The sequence below is a fragment of the Poecilia mexicana genome, unplaced genomic scaffold (genome assembly GCF_051168715.1).
Source record: "Poecilia mexicana isolate PSO_F unplaced genomic scaffold, ASM5116871v1 scaffold_14, whole genome shotgun sequence".
NCBI classification, from domain to species: domain Eukaryota; kingdom Metazoa; phylum Chordata; class Actinopteri; order Cyprinodontiformes; family Poeciliidae; genus Poecilia; species Poecilia mexicana.
In genome coordinates, this window is record NW_028263383.1 from 12,896,429 (window position 1) to 12,914,557 (window position 18,129).

An 18,129-nucleotide genomic window follows, 5' to 3' on the forward strand; every position below is an offset into this window, starting at 1 on the left:
CATGAGCTTTCTAAGACTAGAGTCATTATTACGTCTTTTACACCAAGAATCATTGTAATAATAATAATAATAATAATAATAGTGCGGTTTTCCACCCTCGGCAGCATTAACTCAGTTTTCTAAAAGTCTATTATTATTTGACTCAATGTTCTTTACAACATTGTTCTTTTTAAACTATTATTTTCACAACTGCTGCAATTTATTCTCAAATTGTTTTCTATATTCTGATGTCTGTTTTTGTCATTTCTGTCTCCTTTACCTTTTGAAATATGCTATACTTGCTTTAGTTGACTTGTTTTCACGTATAATAACAGAAAGTTGAGTGAAAGAAAAGAGTGTATTACATACCTATGATTGTGTATGTCATAACATAACATAGCTCATAGCATAGCATTAGATAGCGCAACATAGCATAACTTAGCATCGCATAACTCAATGTAGCATAGCACAGTACAACACAAAATAACATTAAATGTTTATAACAATATTTTTATCCATTTTTATAGATTATTTTATCTTGAGAAGCTGAATTATGTTTGTCATCAGCTGTTAGATAAGATCATCTAAGGTAGAGAATATTATATTCTCTATAATATTTGTTTAGTTCTGAATGAAATTACTAAAATAAACTCTTGTAATATTTCAGCTCATGTCCGTTTGGTCATGAAGTTACAGAAAACGTCTCCATGTTTGTGTTGAAGGATTCAGAGGAAGTTTAGCTGCAGCTTCAAATGCCATCAGCCAGCACAGATCCTGAGAAGGCTTTTTCTCCCATGGTGCATTGCAGCCAGGATGCGTTACTGTTGTTCAGTCTGAATGAGTCACAGGTGAGGAGAGTTTCACATGAGAAACCTGTAAAATAAAGAATCTGCAGAGTAAAATTTAACTCTATATTATATAAATCAATAATACATTGACACATTTTTATCCATCCATCCATTTTCTAACACCTCGTCCCTTAATGGGGTCAGGAGGAGCTGCTGCCTCTCCAGCTAACGTTCCAGGCGAGAGGCGGGGTCACCTGGACAGGTCACCAGTCTGTTGCAGGGCAACACAGAGACACACAACCATGCACACACACACACACACACATCTAGGGCCAATTAAGAGAGGCCAATTAACTGACAGTCATGTTTTTGGACTGTGGGAGGAAACCAGAGAACCTGGAGAGAACCCACCATGCAGAGGGAGAACATGGAGACTCCATGCAGAAAGACCCAGGAATCGAACCAGAACCTTCTTGCTGCAAGGCAACAGTTCTACCAACTGCACCACTGTGCAACACATTTTTATATAGACTTTATTTTCATATGATTTTATTAATACAATATTCAAACTACATTCTCAAAATACTACAACTTTATCCTCAACTTTATTCTCATAGTTTTACTTTTATTTTTCTTAGCAAGGCTGCACTGTTCTGTCATACAAACACTTCCATATCTTCATTTATGAGACAATATCCTCACCAATGCAGACCGCTGTTATCATATTAAAGTTGACTTTTAATACATGCATGTGATTTATGGAGCTCAGTTTTTGTGTTCTTGTCCTCATAATGTTCAGTGTGATCAGTCGCTGCAGGCTGATCCACCTGGACGGCTCAGCTGCAGCAGGACCGAGTCGCTTTCCAGGTCAGTGCAGGATTTTTTTTCTATAGAGCCAAAACACAATCAGTTCACCAGCACAGCAAAAGCTGAGCTGACCTCCGGTCAGAACCAGTCAGGCCATAACGTCTGACTCCACACGTTACCTGCAGCGTTCATCAGACACTCGGATCCTAAAGAGGCTGACAGCCGTCCACATGCTGACCTTTCGACCTCAGCTGACCGTCACACCAAGCAGGCAAATCTCCAAATCCCATCAGAGCTGATTTATTTAACATCAGCTCTGGTAACTTTCTGCTTCATTTTCAGTGCAAAACCCAAAAATCTTTTTCTGTATCAGCCGTGACTTGAAAACTCCAGGATATCTGAAGGATATCTGCATAAACATTTTGTTTTTCTGTTATTTTATTTGCTCTTTATTAATTTAGATTTTCAAAAGTAAAATTCTCAGCATTTTTAAATATGCTTTTAATTCCTCAGGTTCCCAACAACAAACTCTGACGTTAAAATGATCTGGTGATAAAAGAAATATTAAACTGTTGAGTTCCACTTTTTAAGCTAATGAGGGTATGCTGTTAGCTTGTAGCATGCTGGTAGTGGCTGGCTACAGCTAGGCTAACTAGTAGCTAGTTTTAATGTTATTGTGAAGCAACTGAACCAGAGTTATGTGATAAAGTCTTCACTTCCTGAAAGATTTCCTCTAAATAAACAAAGAAGCCAAAAATACAGAGATCTTTATCAGTTTGACATCTCTACTGTTAATCAGAATGTAGCTAGCTAGTTTTTACTTTTATAAGTTACAGTGAATGTTTGGGTTGTGAGACAGGGTCTGTTCATATTTACTCTGAATGTAGCTTCATTTGAAAATGAGCAGAAACATTCAGATGAGTTTTTAGCTTACCATGGCTGTTGTTAGAACCCGTTAGCCTGTAGCCTGACATTAGCCAGTGGATTGCTAAGGTTAAATTTATTTCAGGTGTATTTGAGTAACTGAGTCAAGGTTGAGAAAGTTTATTTTTTCCTGACAGGTTTACACTAAATTAATCTTAATTTCAAAATTAACAAACAAAATACAAAGAATTTTACCAAGGCTACGTTAGTGTGTAGCTAGCTAGAAATTTGGTCTAAATTAGGATTCATTTCAAAATAAACTATGAAAGACATTTTTCATTAGCTCTTTTGATATTTCTGAGAGATTTTATCTTATAAGCTTTATAGCTACACGTATTTCACCTGATACTTATTACAAGTTATTTCTCTTGTAATAACTTTATCTGCTCAACAATAAACTAAAAACATAACATTTGATGTAAATCAACAAAATAATCTGATTTTTGTTGAAAACAGATCTGTGAATCATTGTTAGATGTAGATTATTTTCTTATTTGGCCTGTAGATGATTTATGTTTGAGTAAAAGTCGATGTTTGTGATTCTGGTTTCTTCAAAGCGAAGACGAAACCAGAAACATCGTTAATCATTGGGAATATATTTTTATTTCATTTATCTGTCAAAGGTTTTTCTCTAAAAGATGAAAAGTGATCTGTAGCAACTTGTGTATCAGATTTATTTAATTCTGGAATTGAGGTCAGGAGGGCCACACAAAATCCTTCACAGGGCCATAAATGGCCCCCAAGCCGCACTTTGGGCATCCCTGCTGGTCTTAGCTTCATGGTTTGGAGCTTGACTTGTAGGTTATTTATCACAAAGACAGTAACCATTTGTTATCTGAATTACATCGCTTCAGTCTTTTATTATAGCCATCACAATCACACACACACACACACACACACACACACGCACACACACACACACTCCTCCCTGCCGCTGTAAACGTGCTCAGCCGATTGTTTGTGGTGTTTTGTTCGGCTCTTTAGCAGAACCCGGCGGCGGCCGAGCAGAAAACACGGATGAGCAGCTGGTCAGCAAATCGCGGCTGAAAGCCGTTAACCGGTGGATCTGCAGCGTAAGCGAGACGCGCCGGGCCTTTGTGCAGCTAAATAAAGTCTCATTTTCATCAGGAACCAGAGGTCAAAGTTCACATTCAGGATTCGTCTCAGAAATGCAGAAACGGTTTGAACATCTTGAGCTCAAAGATTCTCACTTTTGTTTCATAGCAGAGATAAAAATGAGGAAGTGACTCGTAGGTTTACTTTTACTGATTTATGTCATCACAAATTTAGTCACAAAGTAAAAAAAGAAGTGATTATTACATTTCATCTGAGGATTGCCACTTTAAAGAAAAAATAAATAAATAAAAAGCAGCAGCTTCAGCAGCAGGTGAATATCTGCTGGATTGTAAATTTCACTGTAAAAACACATTTATAGTTTTTACCTTCAGTTTGTTTCTTTTCCTTTTTTATTTTGGTTCACAGATTAAAGATCTGTCGCATTATCAGCTCACAAACACATTAAATCTGTTAAGTACTTTTGGTCTAGTTTCTACTCCAAATATCCTAGTTCACTTAAAATAAGGAAAAACTGACTTATAAACAACTTTACAGCCAGAAACAGGAGCCTGTTTTAAATCAATGATTCCTTAATGTTGATGTTCCAGTTCCACTGGCAGATTATTTCAGTTAAAACAAAACATTTTCCCCAAGTTATAAGGGAAATAACCTGCCAGTAGAACCTGAACTGGGTTGCTAGGCAACGGACTGGGCCTGGCTGGGGTTGCTAGGCAACAGCGTGAAATAATCTGACTGTAGAATTGGAACTTTTTAAATTAATATTAAGGAATTAGATCTATATGTTGATGACAAGTTACTTACTTTTGATCAGCTATGTAAGAAGTATTTAATACCTCCGAAACATTTTTTTAAATACTTGCAATTGAAAAACTTTATGTCATCGAAACTGAAACAAATAGTTGACATTCCACCCTTAACAAAAATAGAAGAGGTGTGTGTTGGAGATTCAAAAGGGAAAGGTCTTCTTTCTGAGTTCTATAATTTGTTAATGCTTTCCTCTGGAGATTCAGCAATAGTTAAGTTGGATGCTTGGAGGCGAGATACTTTCGAAGATATAGATGAGGAAGACTGGAATCAGGCCTGTTTAAAAGCACAAAAACAAACGATAAACACACGATATAAACTTTTGCAATATAAATGGCTTATGAGAACCTATATAACACCAGTTAAGCTTCATCATATGTCCAGTGATATTCCAGATACTTGCCCTAAATGTTTGTTTGAAAAAGGAACTCTTCTCCATTGTTTGTGGGAATGTCCTAAAATTCAGAGGTTCTGGAGGGATGTTATTGGGTGTCTATCTGAATTGTTTAAGCTAAAAATTCCATTACAGGTTAAAATCTGTGTTCTAGGAATATACCCAGTGGAATTTAAACAATCACAGAGGAAAACCAAATTGATAGACTATGGACTTCTTCAAGCCAGAAGATCTATAGCATTATGCTGGAGAGGCATGGACGCACCCTCCCTCGGACTCTGGAAGAAGGAAATTGCAAATTCGCTCGGACTGGAAAAGCTAACATACATCGCCAAGGGCAAACAACGGGATTTTGAGACTCTCTGGGAGCCATATATGAAGACCATAGGTACTGAAGGTGGAACTTATTAATGGATGTCTTGTCTACAGTTTCTATTCATATGTTGTTCTGTTGTTTTTCTTTCTCTTCTCTCTAAGTTAATCTAAAAGGTTTTTGATATTTTTGGAACCAAACAAATACAGGTTTGAAGAGTGAGTGTGGGAGTGAATGGGTGCATGTTGTAATGTTAAGTTTGTTGTGTGTAAATTTGTTATGTCAAAAACGAGAAAATTCAATAAAATATATTGGAAAAAAAAAAAATATTAAGGAATTAAAACAAGTTCTTATAATTTAGTTTCATCTTATTTCCAGTGAGTTCAGATATTCAAACAAACAAAAATACGCTGTAATTTTGCAGTAAATTGCAGACTAAGTTATGATAAAAGTTAATTTTAATGTCCATACTGCCAGTAGAGATATTAATCCTTTTTAATATCATCAAACTTCTGACCTTCAGCTGGTTATGTGTTTTTTCTTTGAATTATTTTCTTCAAACCTTGAACAAAATTTGAATAAAGTTATAGATGTCCACAAATAATACTTTAATAATATGATTTATGGGCTTGAAATTTACCATTTATTTGTTATTTGTTCACCCAGTGACAGTGTGTTTTATTTTTTAGATATTGAGTCAAGAATATATGGAAGCAGATTACAGCCACTGAAATCTCTGAGATTAAAAGTCAGAGATATTTTTTCTCTGAGATATTTTTTGTTTGTTTGTTTTAATCTCTGAATTCAGAGATTAAAACAAAATCTCACTCTTTCCGTTAACGGAGTCACGGCGGCTCTCTGTCTCCATCTAGCGGCCACATGCTGCCACAGCATCTGGCAGAACCCCTGAAAAGCCGTTTTATTTTATGGTTTAGTTATTTTAACTCGGGTCCAAACGGGACAAAACGACCATATAAAATTATGTTTACATTACTGTTCAACTGCTACAGAAATAAATCTTGATGTTTTTTTTGGAGATTATGATTTTTTTTTTCTTATGAATCATCGGAAAAACGAGGGGGAAAAGAGAAAAGAATTGAGTCATGTGGGGATTTACACCCCAAATGAATCACGATGGTGCAACAATCCAAACATCTCCAGTGTTTCTGTCGTCGGCCGTTAGTTTTCCATGTAGCTTAATGCCTTTGAGGTGAACTGAACCAGAGGAACTCCGTGTTTCAGGCCTCAGCAGGCTCAGACCCGCAGGTCCGGCTTTTGTGGGCGGAGGCAGTTCGTGGGCGGCGATAGTTAAAGCAGATTCTGTGGAAGCGGATCTTTAACGCCGTGCAGACTTCCTGAAGCTGTAGACCCCGACTGAGATGGCGTTGGTGGGGAAAACCGCGGTGGTGACCGGAGCGGCCATGGGCATCGGAAGAGCTTTGGCGGAGATCCTGCTGGAGAACGGAGCCAAGGTCAGGAAATAACCAGATAATAACCAGAAAATAACCAGATAAGCATATAATACTCAGATCAGGGCTGCTCCTCCATCCTGCAGCTCTCGTCACCCGGTCAGAGCCGATCCTGATCTGTTGGAGTAAAAATGGATCTAAAAGTTTCAGGATGGGCCTGAGGATCCCTGACTCACAAAATATCCACAAAATATTCACTCACTCACTTTTAACATTTACTTTCCACACGAAGGAGGCAAATTATTTGTTTGTGTTTGCATAATTTAAATGTGAAGCTAAAAACTAGAATGACATAAAAATAGACCTGCGTGAGAAATAAAGAGCAGAGTGAGGCTGCGCAGCATTTATTATATTTCACTTTGTTTTTGTTGCTCAGATGTTTCTTTTGAACTTTGCCTCCATTTATTCTTCCACTAAACCAACAATGTTCAGAGGAATGTTTTGTAATCATACTAAAAATATTCAAATAGTCTTCAAGTATCATAATCGAAATGGCATTACAGCACAAAAAACATCCTAAGAAATTAATAAACTTGAAACTGTAATGAACATTTAACACCAGATCAGGAAGATATTTTAAATAAAATTAATCAATCAATCAAATTTTATTTGTATAGCACATTTCAGCAGTAAGGCATTTCAAAGTGCTTTACATAATAAAAAACAGCATGTGACATTGAATAAACAGTGAGAAAGAGATTTTGAAAAAAAAGATTAAAAAAGATAAAAACATGCCAATGTACCAACCTGTGCTGCTGAGCCTCGAAACATTATGACCAGATGTATGTGTAGATTAACAGACTCTGCAAACAGCATCATTCAGACTTTGACCAATCCTGTTCAAAGCTCAGAGGTTCGTCTCCAGTTTGTGGGATCATTGGCAGATTAGTGTCAGTGATTGATTATTTCATTATATATTTTTTAGTTTTCTTCTTTTTATTGTTCTTGTTTTGTCCGTTTATGGACCATAATTGTGTCTAAATAAAGATGATTGATTGATTGATTGATTGATTGATTAAAGTTAAACATTGTTTAACTGGGATTATTTTAGTCAAAAACGCCATTTGACAAGGACTCCAACCTCTAGGTTTTTAGTTGAAACTGGGACTCTAACCCTCTGGGACATTTCCTATCCGCATGAGGATCTGCTCTTATGGGGTCTCCTCAATCAGAGAGGGGCTCTAGAAGCACCTCTTCTTTCCTAAGGACTTTTAGTCAAAACATCGTTTGACAAGGACTCTAACCCTCGTTTTCTACCACTGGGGGACAGTACCCGCCTCTCCGGGGGGCTTTAGATCATTAAAAAAACCAGTGAGAAATAGAAATAAAAAGAGATTAATAATAATAACTAGATAAAAAGTAAAGATAAAAACATTAAAACATCAAAGACATCAAAACCCCACACTCTAACCCTAATTTAGCCATAAGCAGCTCTAACCAGGTTTTAAGTTGAGATTTAAAGGCACCCAGTGTTTCAGCTGTTTTACAGTTTTCTGGAAGTTGGTTCCATATTTGTGGTGCATAGAAACTGAATGCTGCTTCTCCTCGTTTGGTTCTGGTTCTGGATGCAGAGCAGAACCAGAAGATCTGAGGGGTCTAGACGGTTGGTACAGCAATAACAGATCTTTAATGTATTGTGGTGCTAAACCGTTCAGTGATTTATAAACTAACAACAGTATTTTAAAGTCTATCCTCTGAGCTACAGGGAGCCAGTGTAGGGACTTTAAAACTGGTGTTATGTGCTCTATCTTCCTGGTTTTAGTGAGAACAGCAGCAGCAGCTTCTGGATCAGCTGCAGCTGGAGGATTGATTTATTAGTCAGACCTTGAAGACGCTGCTGCAGGAATCAATGCGGCTGAAGATAAACGCATGGATGAGTTTCTCTAGATCTCACTGAGACATCAGTCCTCTAACCCTGGAGATGTTCTTCAGGTGATAGAAGGCCGACTTTGTGACTGTCTTTATGTGGCTCTGGAGGTTCAGGTCAGAGGTCATCACTACTCCCAGGTTTCGGGCTGATCGCTGGTTTTCAGTTGTAATAACTGAAGCTGAGCATTGATTCTAGTTCGCTCCTCTTTAGGTCCAAAGATAATAACTTCAGTTTGTTTCTGTTCAGCTGGAGAAAGTTTTGGTACATCTACACATTTATCTGTTCTAAGCATCTATTCAGTGACTGGATGGGGTCAAAGGTCACCTGGTGACATTGTGATGTAGAGCTGGGTATCATCCACGTAGTTATGGTAGCTGATCTTATTTCCTGCTATAACCTGAGCCAGTGGGAGCATATAAATATTGAAAAGAAGGGGTCCTAGGATTGAACCTTGGGGTACCCCACAGGTGACCTTTGACCTCTCTGATGAGAAGTTTCCTATTAAAACAAAGAAATCCCTGTTCTTTATGTAAGACTCAAACCAGTTGAGCACTGGACCGGAGAGTCCGACCCAACTCTCCATTCGATTCAGTAAAATGTCCTGATCAACACTGAGGTCTAACAGAACCAGCACTGTGGTTCTCCCACAGTCTGTATTTATATGGATGTCATTGAACACTTTGACTAGACCGTCTCCGTGCTGTGCTGAGCACGAAAACCAGACTGGAAAGAGTCAAAGCAATTCATTATTGTTAGGAAGTTAATTGGTTAAAAACTGCTTTTTCAATAATTTTGCTGATGAACGGGAGGTCAGAGAGGTCGGAGGTCGGTCTGTAATTCTGCAGTAGAAAGATTGTTCTTTTTTTTATCAGTGGTTTGATAACTGCTGTTTTCAAAGCCTGGGGGGAAACACCTGAAGAGAGCGATGAGTTACTATTTGGATCAGATCATTAGCAACGACAGGCAGGACTTTCTTAAAGAAATGTGTGGGTAGGACATCCAGACAGCAGGAACTGGAGCTTAATTGACTTATAATTTCTTCTAGGGTTTTATAATGAAGTAGTTGAAATTGTGTCATTTTTCCTGCATTTGTTTTGTTTGGGCCCAGCATTGGTACTGGCTTTGGAGTGGATGTGCAGATTAATCCTCTGATCTTTTGAATTTTCTCTGAAAAGAAACTGGAGGCGACATTAGATTGAAGTTCAGGTGGTGACGTCATAGGAGGGTTTGTGAGCCTGTCAACAGTAGCAAATAAAGCTCGAGCATTGTTCATGTTTTTGTTTATGTCATCTGCAAAGAAAGCCTCTCTTGCATGTTTTAGTGTTGAGCGATAGCTACGTAGTCTTTCTTTGTAGATGCCATAATAAAATGGGAAGTTGAGTTTTACGCCATCTCCGTTCGGCCCTACGGCAGAGTTGTCTTGCAGATTGAACCGTTTGTGCATTTCTCCATGATTTCTTCCTACCAGACACAGAGTACAATAAAACAACAAATAAAATCAGTTATGAAGTCTCTGTAAACAAATTTTCATCAGTTTCTGATGAAAATTTTTGGTACAAAGAAAAAGCAATACATCATCGAAACAGACATGATGAGTTTGTTCTGATTAATCATGCGATTAGTTGATTTATTGATTACAGATAGAACAAAGGTCTGAACGATAAAATCATTGATTTTAAATCCAGATAAAACAACAAAAGCAGATTTTAGCAACAACAAAATGACAGTAAAATACCTGGAATATTTTTTTGATGTTTTTCATGAAAATGTTTTCATCTAATTTTTGCTAAACTTTCATGTTTTGTTTGTTTTAACACTAAAAATTGATATTGGAGATAAATTCATCAATAATTATCCTAACTAATAATTAATAATTGCTGCCATTCTACAGGATAAAACATATCCTTACTGTGTGATCAAGATGCTCTGAACTTTAAATGCTCTGGAATCTTTTTAAACAAACACAAAGTTGTTAAATAACTTAGCAGATAAAACATATCAACAAATTTCCTGAATTATAAATAATTTTATTTGAAAGTCATGTAACCTTGGCAGCTCTAAATGAGTTTTATTCAGTTGGACTGAAGGCAGAAAAAGTTCTCTGGATTATGAAAGTCACAGATCAAAGTCAAAGAAAGATCATGTTTTCTGAAAAGTGTGGCATGCTTTTAGTATTCTGCCTCTTTAATCTTAAGAGTCTTGATTCAATTTCAAAGAGAAAAGTTCAACAGCACATCTAAACTAAATTATTCAGATTAGCAGCAGAGACCAGCAGCTCAGCTGGGAGTGAAACATGGTGGTGGCAGCATCATGCTGAGTTGATGGGAAGAGCAATTTTTCCCAGTATAGAAAAATGAAATATAAAGATGGAAATCCAAGTTAAAACGCCTGGCCTTTAAAAACAAACAGTTCGAATTTCCTGACAGGTCGTAAAACGCTCCGCTGACACAAAGAGGAACGACCTTTGACCTTTGGGTCTCTGGTAAATGATTCCTACAGACGGTTTCAAGCTACCATCCAACTGGGAACCAGCAAAGATAATCAGCAGAAATCCAGGAAATGTTCTGGCTTTAGTGGAAGCCAATCGTTTCTCTGGACCGTCACAATAAATCAATAAAATCTATTGATCACATGATAAATTAAACTCAGTCATTGGATGATTTATTGTTTTTCTAACAACTGAATGACTAAAGTTTCCGTTTGGTGGTCTCTAAACTGTTTTTGAAGGGTACTTTTGTTTACAGAAATTTCATAATTCACATTATGAAAAGTGAATTATGATTCACATTTGTTTCTGTTTTGTTTATTTATTTGGGGTATGTTACATATGTGGCGCGCTGGTTCGATTCCCGGCCTGCTGACCTTTGCCCCATGTCTTCCTGTTCTCTCATCGCCCACCTTCCTGTCGATTCACTGTCAGATAAAGAGCCAATAAAGCCTCAACAGAAGGAATTAAAATTTACTGATCTGTGAGATTTTTGTGTTCCTGCATTATTATGACATATACTGGAAGATGGTCTCAAAACAAAAATAATATTGTTTATCGCGATAACTTGTGAGACGACTTATCGTCCAGATAAATGTTATCATGTCAGGCGAATAAAAGTGGAAGGAAAAGGATAAAACAGATTTTTGCTAATAAAAAATATGCATAAAGTTTAATTTATATAAAAACAGTCTCTGCGCTTCTTCGCTACCTGAGTGGCAATAAAGTTACGGTATTTAATACAGATTGGAAACTGAAACTTTGAATCCCAGCTGGAAAAAATCTGAGGCCAGAGGCAGCAGAACCGGACCGGAGGCTCAGATCCGTCGCTCTACCGCAGATCCAGCTGTGAATCTCTGGGCAGCTTGGAGGAGACGCTTTACTGACACTCCGGATCACATTAAGGCCCGATTGATGAACATCCGCTGACCTGAAAACAGGTTTTGTTCTTTGGTTTCAATGTAGAGTATGTATTTATGCTGTATAATAATTGTAAAAACTAAAGGTAACTACTTCGCGGATTTCACTAATCGCGGGTTATTTTCGGAACGCAACCCCTAAGAAAAACGAGGGATCACTGTAAATGTAGTTTACTTCATTTTTTTCTACAGCAGGAGAAGTTTTGTCGAAAAAGCTTAACAGGCTAAATTTAAAATTGTTGTAAACTTTTTTTTTAATCTGTGGGAAAAAACAGTCCAAGCATCCTCATGTTATGTGCTTCGGGCACATTATGATTTTTGTCTACTTCTTTTTTTTGTTTTCTTATAGACCTTGATTAAATGACCTTTTGTAAATATATTTTGGAGTTTGGATAATTTCTTTTTGGACATTTAATTACGTTAATTTGTGGTTGGTCCGCCTATAAATAGGCTGGCTTTCGGCATGTAGGGAGCCTCCCTTCCATTCCCGCCTGGGCTCCACCACCACCAGCTGCTGTGGGCCGCAGCTGAGGTTTCCAGCCTGCCATGCGGTATCTTTGTTAACCTTTGTTTGTTTTTTCGTTGTGATTTTGGCCTGGTGGGACCGGTTGTCCTGTTTTCGATCTTTCTTTTGCATTAGGTTATTTTTGTTTTAGTCGGTACTAGTAGGGGCTTCGACGGCCCTGTATAGGGTTGGCCCCCTGCTGTACCGTTTTGTTATGTTTGATCGGCTCACCAGGTCCAACTTTCTGTTACTACTTTCGGGGTTTTGTTTTCTTTATTTTTCTTTGGGACACGGGATTTGAGGGTTTGAATATTATTTTCTTCACAGAAAAGCAGAAGAACCTGAATTAAGAAAAACAAAGTGAAGAGGATTTATGAATAAAATATTTTGTTGAACCCTCATCTTTTGTCTCGTGTCCTCAAGTATGTTGTGCCCTTGGTGGACGTAACACCTCATTCCAAACACATTCACTTAAATTTTCACTTTATGGTTCATGTTTACATTTTTTATTGAGTGTATATCAAATATATTTTAAATTTAACTTAAGATATGATATAATGCAATACATAATATTCAATAAAATACAAAGACTTAAATCTTATTGTATGGACTAGGTCAGGGTGTCCAAAGTGGGTCCTGGAGGCCCGGCATCCTGCACGTTTTAGTTGTCTCCCTGGTTGTAGTAACAACCTTTTCAGCTTGTCAATGTTCCTTCTAGGCCTTCTAATGAGCCGTCATTTAACCCAGGTGTGTTAAACCAGGGAGAGACAAACATGCAGGATGCCGGCCGACTTTGGCCACTCCTGGACTAGGTCATCAAATCACTACGTTGCCTGTAGGAATTTTTAATGTCCAGCAGGTGTCAGTACTCAGTGACACAGTATCCCACAGTTTTGCTATGGGTGAAACGATACATGACGCCTCATCTACCCATCACTAGTATAAACTAAACTGAATTGGTTAAATGACAGATGTGCTGACTATTAGAATAATGTAGTTTTAACCTCTTTGTAGCAGAATGTTACATTAATGCTCTCATCCAGTTTGTTAAACTCAGAGTTAGTATGAAGATCAGAATCCTGTTCTGGTCTCTGCAGGTTGCTCACAGCCGACTGATGGTGTTTCTCATGTTCTGACCTGTGCAGGTGGCTCTGCTGGACATTAACGAGGCTGCAGCAGAGCGCCCCCTGCAGGCCCTGGAACAGCAGTTCGGAGCAGAGAAGACCATCTTCCTGAAGTGTGACGTTGAATCCGAGGAGCAGATCAGAGGTAGCGTGTTAAAAAACAGAGCTGAGCTGAAAGCCAGAAGCTTTTCCAAAACGTCTGTCAGAAACCAGAAAGACGACAAACAGGATCAGGTTTCTGTTACATAACTGCTGCTCTGGAAACATGGAAACATCTGAAAATATCTGGAAATATCAGAAAATATCAGGAAATATCAGAGAATATCAGGAAATATCAGAAAATATCTGGAAATATCAGAAAATATCTGGAAATATCAGAAAATATCTGGAAATATCAGGAAAAATCTGGAAATATCTGGAAATATCAGGAAATATCTGGAAATATCAGAAAATATCTGGAAATATCAGAAAATATCTGGAAATATCAGGAAATATCTGGAAATATCAGAAAATATCAGAGAATATCTGGAAATATCAGAAAATATCTGGAAATATCAGGAAAAATCAGAAAATATCTGGAAATATCAGAGAATATCAGGAAATATCTGGAAATATCAGAAAATATCTGGAAATATCAGAAAATATCAGGAAATATCAGGAAAAATCTGGAAATATCAGAAAATATCAGGAAAATCTGGAAATATCAGAAAACATCTGGAAATATCAGAAAATATTTGGAAATATATGAAAATATCTGGAAATATCAGAAAATATCTGGAAATATCAGAAAATATCTGGAAATATCAGGAAAAATCTGGAAATATCAGAAAATATCAGGAAAATCTGGAAATATCAGAAAACATCTGGAAATATCAGAAAATATTTGGAAATATATGAAAATATCTGGAAATATCAGAAAATACCTAGAAATATCTGGAAATATCAGGAAAAATCTGGTAATATCAGAAAATATCTGGAAATATTTGAAAATACCTGGAAATATCAGAAAATACCTGGAAATATCTGGAAATATCAGAAAATATCAGGAAAAATCTGGAAATATCAGAAAATATCAGAGAATATCTGGAAATATCATAAAATATCTGGAAATATCATAAAATATCTGGAAATATCAGAAAATATCTGGAAATATCAGTAAAGAGTCAAACTCTGACATGTTTTCCTCTGTTTGTGTGTCTGGATCCCCATTAGTAGTTACCATAGCAACAGCTAATCTTCCTGGGGTCCACATCATAAACACAGTTATACACACGATGAGAAACATAGAATATTAGATCATAAATGTACAGCTATAACACGGTATAATGAATAGCAGAGTGCTTTAAAAGCTCCCAGCAGATTAAAAACAGACGAAGGAAGTGATTTGTTTTCTGTCCAGTTTTCCTGCTGCATGCTGGGAAAGTAAAACTTTTTATTAAATGCTTGTATTAAAATTGAGTGAAGGTTGGTTAAATAAAAGTTGATTGGTATCTCACATATTAAAACATTTAAATATAAAAACCATAAGAGGGATTTAACTTCTACTTTATTTTAACAAAGCTAATGCTTTATGCTGCTGATTGTCCAGGATGTTGTTCTGGTTCTCAATGTTTTCAGAAACAACAAGTTAATGTTGAACTGGTTGCTTTATTTGTCTGGTTTCTATAGCTCAGGGGTCACCAACTCCAGTCCTCCAGTTACCATCCTGTAACTTTTAGATGCGTCTCTGCTCAAACACACCTGGACCAACTAAGCTGCTCGTTTCCAGCCTATTGCAGAGAGGAATGAATGCTGGTGAGGGATTCAGACATTTTGGAGCAGAGGTGAATGTAAACGTTGCAGGATGGTAGCCCTGGAGGACTGGAGTTGGTGACCCCTGCTATAGCTATTCTTGAATTTTGTGACATGTAAACTCATCGGCGCCTGTGAGCGCCCTCTACAGGTCATATTAGAAACTGAAAGTTTTTTATGTTTATTTTTTGAAACATGAAATAAAAATGTAGACAGTTTGAATTTCTAGTCAACTAAAGAGATATTTTCTTTGGTTGCCAGTGGAAATGTAATTACATAAACCTGTGAGGACGGACCAATCAGAGTCTGTCTGTGTGAAACACAACTTTAAAAAAATAAACATTATTATTATGAGAAAACCGAGATTGTTTAACAGCTAAATAAAACATTTTATTGTAAATAAAACAATAAAACAGACTAAATATTTACCACATATAGAAAGACAGGCTTCTAGCCATGTTTCCTTTATGAATCATGAATTAATATGACTTACAGCTACATTTAATTTCCCTTTGCGATCAATGAAATGTTTCTGAATTTTATTTTATTTTTTTACCTAAATATGGTTCTTAAATCAGATAAGGCTTCTGATTAACTCACTGCTGTGGTTTTTTGCTGAATACTGAAGGAACAAAACTTTGATTAACTAAATAAACTAAACCATAAAGTGCTGTTTTTCTCTGCAGCTGCGTTTAAGAAAACCGTAGAAACCTTCGGGGGAATCGACATTTTATGCAACAACGCCGGCATCCTGAACGAAACCAGCTGGGAGAAAACCATTTCCATCAACCTGGTGAGTGGAAATGAAAAATACTTCTCTGATAACGAAACTGAACATTTCATCATCAGGTCCAGTGTTTAAGTGAGATGTATGTGTGTGTGTGTGTGTGTGTGTTTCAGATGGGTGTGATCAGAGGGACCTATGTGGCTCTGGAGCAGATGAACCGGCTGAGCGGCGGCCGCGGTGGCGTCATCGTCAACACGGCCTCCATGGCAGGTAAACATTCAGCTGGAAATGAAAAATCAAACATGTGACTGGCTGTGATTTGGTCTTTAAATGGGTTTCGTCAGAAATAAAGTGGATTATCTTTGTGTTTTGAGGAATCGGTCCATTTCTGAGCTGCCCCTCTTACACAGCAAGCAAGTTTGGAGTGGTGGGATTCACCCGAGCCATGGCCGTAAGGAAACACTCTGATATTAATTATATACCACAGATTAATCATCAGCTACTGGAATAATCTGCAGCTATGATTTAGTAATCGATTGTTATTTAGAGCATTGACTAAAAAAAACATTTTCTAAAAGAACAGTCAGAACAGTAAATAATCCAAAATTGTACAATAGTATATACATTTTGTGTTTAATCTTCACTTAATCTCTTTTTTCTGTCCAATTATTAATCAGTTAATCCATAAACAGATCTGAACTTTTCTCATGTTGATGTTAGAAATTAGTTTTTATCTGTAGATTCATCTTTACTAGAAATGATTGAATTAAAGGTCACGTTTAAGAAATGTTTGTTTTTATTTAAAAAATAAATGTCATTATTTGTTAATTTGCATCTATTAATGTACGTCTATTACAGAATCTGTTGAATGTGCCCATTTTTCTATCTGATTAATTGTCAGAATAATCAATAGAGTAATTAATTACTAAAATAATCATCCCTACACAAAGGAACATTAAATATGTTAAAAGCTTTTCATTATTTCTCTTTAATCCTCCAAACTTTTCATAAAAATTAGGAAAAACAAAGATTTGTTTTAAAGTACAGAGCATTGAGCGGTAAAACCAGCTGACCAACTGTGCTGGAGTTCTGCTTGGGTTGCTAGGTACTGTTCTGTATGGTCCTGGATGGGATCTGTGTGGTTCTGGATGGGATCTGTGTGGTTCTGGTCGGTTCTGGATGTGATCTGTGTGGTTCTGGATGGGATCTGTGTGGTTCTGGATGTGATCTGTGTGGTTCTGGATGGGATCTGTGTGGTTCTGGATGTGATCTGTGTGGTTCTGGATGGGATCTGTGTGGTTCTGGATGTGATCTGTGTGGTTCTGGATGGGATCTGTGTGGTTCTGGATGTGATCTGTGTGGTTCTGGATGGGATCTGTGTGGTTCTGGTTGGTTCTGGATGGGATCTGTGTGGTTCTGGTCGGTTCTGGATGGGATCTGTGTGGTTCTGGTCGGTTCTGGATGTGATCTGTGTGGTTCTGGATGGGATCTGTGTGGTTCTGGATGGGATCTGTGTGGTTCTGGATGTGATCTGTGTGGTTCTGGATGGGATCTGTGTGGTTCTGGATGGGATCTGTGTGGTTCTGGATGTGATCTGTGTGGTTCTGGATGGGATCTGTGTGGTTCTGGTTAGGTTCTGGGAGGGAAACCGTGTTGTTTGTGTTCAGGCTGCCTCTGAGGCTTCTGGGTACGGTGTTCGGTTCAACGCGGTTTGCCCCGGCTTCGTGCAGACCGACCTGATGACCAACATCCCGGTTCGGCTGGGTCAGTTCTCCAACCTGACCGCTGCCGCACACCAACTGGTTGACGTGATGGGGACGGTAGCGTAAGTACACGCTACTGGAAAATGATTTAATCTGCTTTTTACTCCTTTTGTTGACATTCCTCTGATGAACGCGGTTTAAATGTGTGTTTCAGGGTTTCTGACGTCGCCGCCGCCGCCTTGGAGCTGCTGACAGACAACACAAAGAATGGAGACGCCCTGCTGGTCTTACAGAGTGGAAACATGTACATGCAGTTCCCTTCATTCAATCCAACACAAAATAAACCCTTATAATACGAATAATAACCAACAACTGGATTCAGTTCTACAAAAACCCATCAGACCTGCTGTGATCTTAAATAAAAAAGATAACAGCTCCTCTTTTCGCCA

The 18,129-nt window shown here is 37.7% G+C and overlaps 1 protein-coding gene across 1 annotated transcript; it reads left to right on the plus strand.

Annotated features, from left to right (window-relative positions):
• Positions 1-6,318: 6,318 nt before the first annotated feature.
• On the plus strand, positions 6,319-18,129 carry LOC106907194 (15-hydroxyprostaglandin dehydrogenase [NAD(+)]-like). Its single transcript, XM_088012208.1, has 7 exons — positions 6,319-6,558; positions 13,481-13,604; positions 15,937-16,043; positions 16,151-16,247; positions 16,352-16,428; positions 17,645-17,802; positions 17,895-18,129. The coding sequence occupies exons 1-7, from the start codon at positions 6,466-6,468 to the stop codon at positions 18,031-18,033; spliced, it is 795 nt and encodes a 264-aa protein (XP_087868334.1). The 5' UTR covers positions 6,319-6,465; the 3' UTR covers positions 18,034-18,129.

Coding starts and splice junctions, on each gene's coding strand:
- LOC106907194 (XM_088012208.1), top strand. CDS start 6,466: ATGGCGTTGGTGGGGAAAACCGCGGTGGTGACCGGAGCGGCCATGGGC. Junction 13,605..15,936: donor ATCCGAGGAGCAGATCAGAG/GTAGCGTGTTAA, acceptor TTTTCTCTGCAG/CTGCGTTTAAGAAAACCGTA. Junction 16,044..16,150: donor AAACCATTTCCATCAACCTG/GTGAGTGGAAAT, acceptor TGTGTGTTTCAG/ATGGGTGTGATCAGAGGGAC.